This window comes from Pinus tabuliformis, chromosome 8 (genome assembly GCF_031772625.1).
Source record: "Pinus tabuliformis cultivar Carrire ecotype Pingquan chromosome 8, CPIR1, whole genome shotgun sequence".
NCBI lineage: Eukaryota > Viridiplantae > Streptophyta > Pinopsida > Pinales > Pinaceae > Pinus > Pinus tabuliformis.
Window position 1 is genome coordinate 1,166,527,582 of NC_142294.1, and position 12,602 is coordinate 1,166,540,183.

General features: G+C 41.0%; 1 protein-coding gene across 3 annotated transcripts in view; it reads right to left on the reverse strand.

Annotated features, from left to right (window-relative positions):
* Nucleotides 1–2,010: 2,010 nt before the first annotated feature.
* The window catches only part of LOC149239504 (casein kinase II subunit alpha-2-like), a 350,158-nt gene continuing 339,566 nt past the window's right edge, over nucleotides 2,011–12,602 (reverse strand). For 2 of the 3 annotated variants that reach the window (XM_089373440.1, XM_089373438.1), the window contains 2 exons: nucleotides 2,520–2,572; nucleotides 2,011–2,290 (listed from right to left, as the gene is read on the reverse strand). In XM_089373440.1, coding sequence (XP_089229566.1) covers nucleotides 2,275–2,290; nucleotides 2,520–2,572 — 69 coding nt within the window. In that variant the 3' untranslated portion in view covers nucleotides 2,011–2,274. Of the gene's footprint in view, nucleotides 2,291–2,507; nucleotides 2,573–12,602 lie in introns of all 3 variants that reach the window. The other variant, XM_089373439.1, reaches the window with a different exon arrangement.

Sequence of the window (12,602 nt, forward strand, 5' to 3'; positions counted from 1 at the left end):
TTAATGTTATTCTTGTTTTACTTTGTCATATACATTGGATTGGGATTTTCATTATTTTTAGGGCTAATTGTTGCATGCATTTAGTACTTAAATTGTGGAATTTTGTCTCTATATAGCATCTCTCAATGTATGGGCCATGTAAGTTGAATGAAATACCCTAGGGATAATTCTATCAACGAATTCATCTTGATAAGTCATCACCTTTTGCACATCGAAGTATAAAAAATGCAAGATTGCTTCTCTTTGTCCTAGATGGCTAGCAAGGTAGTCTTGAGGTCTCCTTGATTAAGAACCAAGGTCCTCATTCATATTTATCGTGGACTCCATTCTCCTAAGACTACGACACTGATCTACCAAGAGGTGGTCACCTAAAATAAAATATTTTTCACCTTTTGTGAGGTCTATCCAAGTTGGGTTGCTTAGGGCATTATTTTCCCGACAAAATAGCCCTCCAAAAAGTTCTTTCTCCTAGCCTCTCCTACACTGGTGTCTCCTCAAGGCCTCCTCCAATTTTGAAGACATTTTGATAGTGGAGTTGTGAGAAAAGCCAAGCCCTAGCTCCAAGATCAAACTTTGCCCTAGTATCCCCAAGGCTAGTGCCTCATAAGATCAATTCAATACCTCTAAGTCAAAATTCTTTCTTTGATCCTTTCCTCTTCCTTGTCTGGGTTAAGAACATCATTGGTTGCTAAAATCTTATCTCCTAACCTAGGTTGGGTCCACTTGGTCCTGTATGGTCCCATTTCTTTGAAAGGACAATTCTTCAAGAACCATCTAAGATACCAATTTCAATAAGGATTTTAGGGATTAGGAAACTCTTTCACAAGTCATATTCCCTAAACCTAACCCTCAAATCCTCCCATCCCTCTCTTAGAAGACATTGTACCTTGCTAAAAAAGAAAACAAGCTCTATTTTTCAACCTCTTCTAGAAAGGAATTATTTGGGTCACTCCACATCCACTTATTGATTTATCCTTCATTTGTGACTCCATATATACTGGGTCTCCTCCCATCGGTGAAAGTCTGTAAATAGTAGGGAGCCTTAGCTGAGGTGACAGTGGGCTAAGTCTCCATTTGTTGCCCTTGGTCTAGCATTTGCCCCTTTAGGTCCCCTGCTAGTTTGAGCGGTAATAGGGATTATTTGGTGGAGTATAGAAGGTTGGGGCAAGACTTCCAAGCTGCCATGAGCTTCACAGATTTTTGTAACCTTCATATGAAGAACAAGCCCAAGGTTGTGCAAAATGCAGTGAGGTAGGACAATGAGCTCCAAAAGACATTGGGGAAGGTATCTATTCCGTGTTTTGATGGGTCATCGAAATGCTGAGCTAGATCACAGGTCCAAAAGCTGGACACCTGTTTTCATTTACATCTGATGACTGAATTTGATGCCATTAACTTGGCTACAATACATCTAGATGGGGAGGCCCATGAGTGGTGGTATCATGGGTTAGTAACCATGGGTCATGCTAGCATCACCTCATACCCCGAGTTCACAGACTTTATAATATTCTTTTCCTTAGTCATTTTTTCAATTAATTCCCTGATATTAATATTTTGTAGCCTATGGGAATTAGATAGGCCACTGAGATGGTCTTTGTTACCAAGTTTCGGAAAAATTGACATTACAAAAGCTTTGTTACCAAGGTTCGGAAAATGGGACATTACAAAAGCTTTTGACTTGCATTCTTTGGGCTTACAATGGTGCTGCCTAAAATGAAAATGTGCATATGTACCTTTGCTGAAATGAGGTGTTGCCATACAATATCACCTAATTGTTGTTAACTCATTTTGACATAATTTGTGTTCTTTATGCAGTTGGTAAAGTGCTTTTGTCTATTAAAATACACAAAAGCAAATTTGAGTCATGTTATGGTTTCATAATGCCTAAACAATGAAAATATAACATTATTAAATACATTATATATTTTTTATGAATGGCCTGTTGGCTTCAGTATCATGTTAGTCACTTGACATGGGTTCATCTTATATATAGAGAACAACTCCAAAACATTTATCAACACAAACATGTCCCCTCATTTTTATTATTGTTTCATGTAGTAAATTTTTCACAATGCCAAACATTGACATCTTAGAACAGACTATGTAGGTGCAAAGATCCAGGCTTGTTATTTATCTCATTAACAATCCCTCCAACTTATAGTGCTTTCTGTAACAATTCATCCCTTTTTAAATGATGTGCACAAAAGGGAAAAAAATACAAGGGAAAGTTCACAAACATTTTTTTCCTACATAGAATCTAGCACATGCCAAACGTTATGATCTTTCCACCCTACAAAATATCAGAGAAAAATGTTTCAAAATCTTTATCTTTTGCTAATTTAACAAATATTAAACACCACTGCTAACTAATCACTCAAAATACATATTGCATGTAGTGTTGATTGAACCTGATTTTCCTCGAACAATGCAAGACAAAAGATACACTAAAAAGCCATTAAACCATTCAGTAGACTAAATTTCCTAAATTAGGTAAACTCCCAACTTACTATCCTCCTTACAAAGTGTTACTACTTTCCTCTGTAGCTCTCAATTGGTTAAAGTACGGGTGGGCCTGCAAGAAGGTATGAATATAGCTCAATACCAATTCAGAAGAATATCTGAAAGATAGCAAGCTTGCATCTTTACAAGCTCTCTGTAGCAATCTGTTAACTAACAATAACAATCCAAGAAGTAAACAAATAGGCTAATAGCTAAAGGTAGTAAGATAAATTATTGAGATATTTTTCATATGGAAATAATAAAATGCAATTTCGAGAAAGCTAGATTTACAGCTGAAAGAAATCATTGATCAAAAATAGGTAATTAATTAAGATAAGCAAATATTTAACAAAAAGAACAGATAATAGATGTACTTTCTGTTTCTATGGTCAGAAACATTAAATAGAATATCAGTTACAAGTCAAATACTAATTAGAAAGGAGAGTATATTTTCCCCTATACTCCATTAATGTACTAGTCTGATAACTCTAATTCACAAAATTCAATGAAGCAATTACAATTGTCTACAACGAGCTAAACATATAATGAACTTATGCAGAGGAAATGGCATAATACAACTTTATCTATAGCCACTTATACTATGAAGCTAATATATAGCAGGGATCACAAACAGTGGAAGCAGTAGTTGTTTTATTCTGTTCCTTAGATTTAAGTTTGAGATTTTATTTGTACATTCAACTAGATGTACATATGTCAGCAGCCTAATGTCAAATTCAGTTTATAGTTAATGAATGATGCTGTGTTAGCAATTAGTTAAACAAATCTGTAAATTCTCAATCCTGCTCACGTGTAAAAGACTAAGATTAACTCTCGTTTCGATTAGAATCTATAATTGGGTGTTGTATTAAAGGATAACTTATAACCCTAAGGTTACTTTGTAGTGTAAATTTTATAACATATCATTCATCTCAAGTAGTGAAGAAAGCTTTGGCCCAATGATTGTAGGGCAGCAGATAAGGTTACAAATACACAGTGCTTCATCTGTAACCTGGTCTTGGAGCAAGACTCTTGGTGCTTGGAAAAGGTACTATTTTGACTTCTATTACTATAATTGTTGAGGATTTTCAAGGTATTGTTCCGTGAACTTTCTAAGTGATAGTGATTATTTGCTACTACTAAATAGCTAACATCAGCCATAACATCGTAATGACAAGACTTGCTGAACTCATTGAATTTCAGTGAATCAATTCAGTTCACTCCCTTTTTGATTGAATTGACTTCAGTCATTGAAACTTGGCATTCAATGTCAAGACACAATGAGTCTGGACTGAATCGAGGAGCATTGACTAATTCGACAAGTTTGTCAAGTACTTCACCTTTTCAAAAAACAGCGAGCTGCTTACAAAGACTCGCCCACTCCATACGAAAAATGATAATGCTTCAATTTTGTTGTCCTTTTCTTTCTATATGAGAGGGCTTATAGGTGCCATAGACTTTGGAGCTTTTGGTACACTAAGATTTTCCTGTTTTTATTTTTTGCTGTAATCTGGAAAGAGGAAAATGATTAGGAGTCCAAAGCTTAATTTTGATTGTGCAATGCTTCTCCAAAGGAAAGCATGTTCATTAACAAATACAATAGCAAAGCAGCTATTTTGGACTAGGTCATGCAATATTCAAGGTATTTTTAAAGGATTTCTACCTTTTTTTTCTCCTTTCATTTTTCCTAAAGTCAGAAGTAGCATAATTTTTACTCATAAAGCAACTAAACATTTAAAATGATTAATAAATAATACTTTTGCTAAAAATAGGGTCTACTGTAATTCTTGCATATTGGGTTGTGTTATATTCTTTCCACGACTAGCCCACGTAGTTAACCGGGGGTTTAGAGGGGGGGCGGAGCCCCCCCTTCGTTGCGTTGATTGCGTAGTGAGGGGGTCACAAGGGGGTTCGAGAGGTGTAGGTAACCCCCCTCTATGGGGTCTGGGGTAGTACCCTGGAAAATTTTGTTTTTGGACCCTATATTAAGTTGGGCAGACCTACCTATGGTTTTGTGCATGATTTTCGCACATGGTTTTGGACGCGATGGTTTTCGGTCCATGGTATTGGATGCTTCGGCATGTATAAATATGTCTTGTAATATTGAAAGGAACATAATTAAAAATCAAGCTGGTAGTCCTGGTTTTGGGATCCAGGGGAAAATCTCTGTGTATATGTGTTATGCTTTCGCATTGTTTATTTTATGTGTTTTAGAGTTCATATGCAGGTAATTTCTGTACGAGGTTAAAACCTACATTTGGTATCGGAGTTGTTTTGGCTTCAAGGGGACACCTTTGTTGCTAAGGGGTTTCGCCCGAGCCTCTGGTAGACCTTGTTCAGTGGGAGATCTGCGAGATCGATTCTGGTGGTGAAAGAAGGTGGCGAGCAGTGGAAAGATAGAGATTGAGAAATTTAATGGTCAGAGTTTTGAGTTGTGGAAACTTAAGATGGAGGATCTGTTGGTGGATAAAGGTTAGTGGATCGCAGTAGATCCAGGGGCTAAACCAACGGGAGTGTCCGATGAAGAATGGAAGAAGTTGGATTGGAAAGTAAAAAGCACAATACGATTGTCTCAGATTCAATATTGTTGAATGTATCAGGGGAAGCTACGACAAAGGCTTTGTGGGACAAGTTAGGGACTTTGTACCAATCTAAGTCTCTAGTGAATAAATTGCTTCTATGGAAAAAGCTGTATAACCTGAGGATGAAAGATGGAGACTCGGTGACAGAGCATCTGAACGCATTTAATACTGTGGTAAGTCAGTTATTATCTGTTGATATTAAAATTTTAGATGAAGATAAGTGCATCAGTTTGTTTTGTTCTCTACCAGATTCGTGGGATAGTCTGGTCATTGCAATAGGCAACAATACAATTGCCTTGCAGTTTGATGAAATAGTCTCATCCTTGTTGACGGAGGAGATGAGACGGAAAAATATGGAGAGCCAGAATGGTGATGACTTGTCTGAACGAAGACGGTCCTAGAATAGAAACAAAAATAAGTCATTGAGTGGGAGATCTAAATCTAGAGGGAGATCTAAATCTCCAGGAAAACTGTAAAGGTGGTGTGTTGGAAATGCGGAAAAGAATGGCACTACAAAAGGTACTGTAAATCTAAAGCTCCTGATAAAAGAAAGGGATCTGATGATGCTCCTTTTGCAGAGGCGAAAACCACCTCAGTTGAAGGTGGAGATGTGTACTTGGCTTCTTCAAGTACACTGTAGATCATGAGGAATGGTTGATTGACTCAGGTGCATCCTTTCACTTCACTCCTCATATAGAGTGGTTCTGCGAGTATGAGAAATATGATGGTGGTGATGTCTTCTTAGAGGATGATAGGAAGGCTAGAATCATTGGTCGGGGTAAAGTAAAGTTGAAGTTGCAAGGTGAAAGGGTTAGAACACTTCTGGGTGTTCTGCATATTTTTGCATTGGCCAGAAATCTGATTTTTGTAAGCAAGTTGGATGATGCAGGTGTAAAAATAGTGTTTGAGAAGGATACCTGCAAGATGGTTCAGGGAGCACTAATATTGATGTGGGGAGTTCGGATTGGAACTCTATACAAACTGCAGGTAGCACTGTTGTTGATGAGTGCAACAACTCTGTGGTTCCTGAAAGTGGAGCAGAAAATCTAGTGGTCTCTGAAGAGAAGACCATGTTGTGGCATCAAAGGCTTGGACATATTGGAGAGAAGGGCCTTCGAATACTTCATGGTAAAGGTATGGTAGAAGGTATGAATAATAGCTCTTTGGATTTTGATTTCTGTGAAAATTGTGTATATGGGAAGCAGAATCGGGTCAGTTTCCCCTCTAGTGGTAAGAGGGCGAAACATATATTAGAACTTGTGCACAGTGATGTGTTTGGACCTGTGAAGGTTCCATCACTGGGTAAGTTTGTGTATTATGTATTATTTATAAATGACTTCTCAAGGAGTACATGGATATATTTCCTTAAGAAGAAATCTGAAGTCTTTGACAGGTTTAAAGAATTTAAGGCTTTGGTGGAAAACCAGACAGAGAAGAAGATAAAGGTGTTGAGGATAGATAATGGTGGAGAGTTTTATAGTAAGGAATTTGAAGAATTCTGTAAGAAGTGTGGTATAGCACGGCAAAAGACTACTCCATACACACCTGAGAAAAATGGAGTTGCAAAAAGAATGAACAAGACATTGATGGAAAGGGTAAGAAGCATGCTCAGTGGTGCTGGGTTAGGACAAGAATTCTAGGCAGAGGCGGTGGGGACAGCATGTTACCTAGTCAACAGGTCACCTTCATCAGTGTTGGAGGATAAGACTCCACAAGAGGTATGGACTGGTAGAAACCCTCTCTTTCACATCTGAGGATATTTGGATGTGATGCATATGTACATGTTCCAAAGGAGAAAAGAACCAAGTTGGATAGTAACTCTGAAAAGTGCATATTTATTGGGTATAAGGATGGTTTAAAGGGTTATAAGCTTTGGAACCCAGTAACAAGGAAGGTTGTGTACAACTGAGATGTGGTGTTCAGAGAGGTGAAAGATGTTATTAAACATGAAGTCCAACCAAAGGAACCCGAGAAGATAGATTTTGAGCTTAAGGAGAAAGAATCAGACTCTACAACAGAGGAGGAATCAGGAGATGAAGAGCCACAAACTCCGGGTGTGAGAAGATCAGTTCGAGAAAGAAGGCAGCCAGAAAGGTATAGTCCATCTTCTTTCTGTTCAAATTTTGTTTTATCTATTACTGATGATGATCCCAAAACTGTGAAGAAAGCAGTAGATTCAGAGGATGGCAAACTCTGGAAAGAGGCCATGGTTGATGAAATGGCATCTTTGCACTAAAATGAGGGTTGAGATCTGGTGGAGTTGCCGGCTGGAAGGAAACCCATTGGAAACAAATGGGTGTTCAAGAAGAAGACAAATGCAGAAGGAAAGGTGGAGAAATACAAAGCTCGGTTGGTAGCAAAAGGTTATTCCCAGGTGCCGGGAATTGATTTTGGTGATATTTTTTCCCCTGTTGCCAAGGTAACTTCTATTAGATTACTTTTATCTATCGTTGTTGCTTTTGATTTTGAGGTAGAGCAAATGGATGTGAAGACAACATTTATTCACGAGGATCTGGAAGAGGAAATCTACATGAAGCAACCTGAAGGCTTTGCGGTGAAGGGTAAGAAAGCACTTGTATGCAAGTGAAAGAAGTCTTTGTATGGGCTAAAACAGTGACCAAGGATGTGGTATCAGAAATTTGATACATTTATACGGGGACTTGGCTTCACCAGAAGCAAAGCAGATCACTGTGTGTATGTTAAATTAATTGGTGACCGTGTTATTTATCTGGTCCTGTATGTGGATGATATGTTGTTGGTTGGAAATGACAAAGAAATTATCCAGGATTTGAAGACCCAATTGTCCTCCAAATTCGACATGAAAGATTTTGGTGCTGTAAACTATATTTTGGGCATGGAAATTAAAAGAGATCAGGCAAAGAGGAAGCTCTGGTTAAGCCAGAGGAAGTATGTCGAGACAATACTGGAGAGGTTTAATATGCAAGATAGTAAACCGGTGAAGGTTCCTATTCCTGTAGGTGTGAAGTTATCTGCTGAACAGTGTCCCAAGACACAAGAAGAGGAAGAGGACATGTCCCGTGTTCCATATGCAAGTGCAGTCGGTAGCCTGATGCATGCAATGGTCTGTACTAGACCAGACATTGCACATGCAGTGGGAGTATTGAGCAGGTTTATGTCAAAACCAGGGAAGGAGCACTGAACAACAGTGAAGCGGGTTTTCAAGTATTTGCGTGGCACTAGTGATTATGGTTTGTGCTACCAAGGAATACCAGGATTGGACAGAGTGTTGGATATTTGTGGCTTTGTTGATGCAGACTGGGCTGGAGATCTGGATCAGAGAAGATCTACAAGTGGGTATGTGTTTAACCTATTTGGAGGTGCAGTCAGTTGGATGAGTAAGAAACGATCTGTAGTCGCACTATCAACTACAGAGACAGAATACATGGCAGCCACTCATGCAAGCAAGGAAGCAGTTTGGTTGCAGAAATTGTGTTCAAGTATGGGGTTAGTATAGGGAGCTATAAGGATAGACTGTGATAGCCAAAGTGCAATTTTCTTGGCAAAGAACCTTGCATATCATTCAAAGACAAAGCACATTGATGTTCAATATCACTTTGTTAGGGATATGATAGAAGACAAAAAGGTGTCGCTGGTAAAGGTGGACACTTTGAAGAATATTGCAGATGCATTGACAAAATCTGTGAGCTCTGAGAAGTTCTCTCGGTGTAGAGAAACAATGGGCGTTGCAGGGCTGGATAAATGACTAAGCTCTCTTGTGGCCCCCTGTGGAAAGAAAACAACAAGTGGGAGAATGTTGGGTTGTGTTGTATTCTTTCCATGACTAGCCCACGTAGTTACCCGTGGGGTTAGAGGGGGTGTGGAAACCCCCTTCGTTGCACTGATTACGTAGCGAGGGGGTCACAGGGGGTTTGAAGGGTGCAGGTAACCCCTCTCTATGGGGTCCGGGGTAGCGCCCCGGAAATTTTGTTTTTGGACCCCATATTAGATTGGACGGACCTACCTATGGTTTTGTGCATGATTTTCACACATGGTTTTGGACGCGATGGTTTTCGGTCCATGGTATTGGATGCTTCGGCATGTATAAATATGTATTGTAACATTGAAAGGAACATAATGAAAAAGCAAGTTGGTAGTCTCGGTTTTGGGATCCAAGGGAAAATCTTTGTATATATGTGTTTTATGTGTTATGCTCTCGCATTGTTGATTTTATATGTTTTAGAATTCATATGCAGGTAATTTCTGTACGGGGTTAAAACCTACATTGCAATCAAGCAATGGGTGGGGGAGTGTACTGTTTAAAAGAAAGTGCATGAAACTTGGAAATGGACATGAATTTTGTAAATAGGTTTCAAAAATAGAGATGCCAAGGACATGACCCCCCCACCTCAAAACACTAAATTGGTACATTGTCATGTCCCTTCCCAAATAAATTTGTAACAGGTTTTGGTCTCTCCACAATTTTGCATAAATTTTGATTAGTAAAAGAACCCAACAATTTTGACTTAGGAACTTAGGAGAAAGGAAGGTTGAATTAGATTGCTAGTGGAAGGTGGGGGTCGCCGACGTGGAAAAATGCACTTGGGCAATTCGAAATGCCTTGGAGGGGAATTGAAAGACTTGGAGAGGGGCCCACATGAGGGAAGGAAGGTCCACGAAGATATAAGGAGGAAGAGCTCCTCAATTGAGGCATTCATTCTTGCACATCGAACTTACTTGTGTTTGCTCGAGCTGCTTAGCTGAGTTAACTGGTTGTTTAGCATCGAGTTTCTCAAGCGGGAGACTCAACCTTTCCTTCGGGGGACTTCAAGTGCCACCCTAGGAAGGCATTTCACACTACCTTGAGGAGAACTGGAGGAGATTCGTGGCCATACCACTCAGCCTTCGAACCAGCAGAGCGTATTCCTGGAACATGCAGAAAGGGAAACATGCAGAGGTGATTGGGAGTTCATCTGGGCAGCACTTGTCGGGAAAGTTTGGGGAGTTGGAGTACAACAGAGGATCAGCCTTTGGGAGGAGTTTGGGAGCAGGAGGTTGCTGCATTTGGGCAACTCGATTTACAGCCTTGGTGGACTGCGTAGAGGGCCTTTCTGGGGCTCACGTGGGAGTTGGTGGAGAGAGTTATGAAGCTGGGATCAATTGGGAGAAGGGAGGAAAGTCATAGGGGACATCATCTCAGTGTTTGTGGCAGATTTGGAGGTCTTCCCAACCAATTCCAGACAAGCCAAGTTTGCCAGCATGAGGAGGAGGACGTGGTCCTTGGAGGTCGATTTTCAGGGTTCTGAACTAGGCCAAACCCTTCCTGGGTTTTGTTGAGGAACCGAGAGCTGAAGTTGCAAAATTTTCTGAGCATAGGAAGCAGGGTTTCCAACACATCTTTTCCAGCAGGGAGTGCAAATTACCTCTGGAGCAATAGTTGGGCAGCTCTAGGATCATCATTTTCTCACCTGGGTTTTGTCACACTTTTCCTTGGAGACAAGCCTAGGTGCACCATTCCATCACTGTTGTATTTGCTCCAGAAAGATTTAATAAAATGGCTCAGATGTTCTCTATTTCCAATGCTTCATGGGTGTTTATTGATGGTATCTCATTTCTGGACGTTGGTTTGTTTATTTGCTTTGTGTATCATTGAATTTCCTAGTTAGGAACATTACAACAGTGGAGTGCGATGTCCAATATTGGCACTTTCGGACTTCTCCCAACCCTTCACCGTGGTGTGTGATGCATCTGGGAGGGAGTTGGGGCAGTATTATCTCAGGATGGGCACCCTATTGCTTTCGAGAGTCGGAAGCTCTTACCCCATGAGAGGTCATATTTTATATATGACAAGTAGATGTTGGCCATCATGAATGCCTTGGCCAAATTTCGACAGTATTTGGTGGGTAATAGATTTCGAGTGAAGACTGATCACAACAGTCTTCGTCACTTCATGGGGCAGCAAGGCCTCAACGACACAGAACATATATGGGTCAACAAGGTGCAGAGCTATGATTTTTCCATAGAGTATGTGTGGGGGAAACACGATTTAGTGGTTGATGCCCTATCCAGGAGACCCGCAGATCTCTCACTCATGAGCATTTTCCATGATTGGAAGGCCCAACTGTTGGTAGAGTATTCGAAAGACAGGAGGGCATGCGAGATTTTGGAGGGGACCCATGCAGATGAGCGCTACGGGTGATGGATGTGGTCATCTACTACAAGGGGTGCATCTTTCTGGTTCCCAACTCGTAGTTGAGGGAGAAAATGCTCCAAGCAGCGCATGACTTGCCATTGTCAAGGCATCAGGGGTTCAGAAAAACATACATGGCAGTCAGGGAGCTTTTCACATGGAAGGGCCTCAAGGGGGACATGTTGAGGCACGTACAGGAGTGTGAAGCATGTCAGAGGTACAAAGGGAAATTTATTCACCTCCCCGGGTTATTGCAGCCACTCCCCATCCCTGAGGGGAAATGGGAGAGTATCTCCATGGACTTCATCACTGGGCTCTCCACAGTACAAAGCAAGGATTGCATCTATGTAGTAGTTGATTAGTTGACTAAGTATGCCCACTTTTTCGCCATCTTGACTCGGTATTCGGCTTCACGGGTTGCAGAGTTGTTCTTCAGGGAGGCCTTTCGGTTGCACGGGCTTCCTAAGAACATAGTGAGTGACTGGGACAACAGGTTCATGGGAGGATTCTGGAAGGAGCTTTCCAAATTGGTTGGTACTGAGCTCAACCCTAGCACAAGCTATTGCCCCCAAATAGATGGCCAGATCGAGTGAGTTAATCAGTGGCTGGAGGGGTACCTTAGGAACTACGTGATTGGGCAGCAGAGGGCTTGGATTCGTTGTCTGCACTTGGGTGAGTATTGCTACAACACCACCCATCACATGTCCATCGGTATGACTCCTTTCCGTGCCTTGTATGGTTATGATGCATTATCTTCTATTGACATTGTTTTTGAAGACAATCGGGCCCCAAAGGCCAAAGACTAGATCCTAGAGAGCCAAGAAATCCTCAAGGCTCTCAAGGACAACTTAGTGACAACACAAAATCAGCAGAAGATGTACATCGACAAGCACCGAATTGAGAGACACTTTGGGGAGGGGGATTTGGTGTATCTCCGGTTACAACCATACAAATAGTCCACCTTGAAGCAAAAAAGGGAATGAGAAGCTACAACCATGTTTTTATGGGTCATACAGGGTAGTCAAAGGAGTTGGAGAGGTGGCTTACGAGCTGGAGCTGCCTCAAGGGAGCAGAATTCACAACATCTTCCATGTCTCATGCCTCAAAAAGGTGTTGGGACAAAAAGTGACAACAACAGTAGAGTTACCCCCACTAGATGATGAGGGCCATCTGGTTTTGGAGTCTGAGGCCATTTTGGAGACCCGGGAGAGGAAGCTGAGGAGCAGGAAGTTGATCGGTTGACTAAGTATGCCCACTTTTTCGCCATCATGACTCGGTATTCGGCTTCACGGGTTGCAGAGTTGTTCTTCAGGGAGGTCTTCCGATTGCATGGGCTTCTTAAGAACATAGTGAGTGACTGGGACAGCAGGTTCATG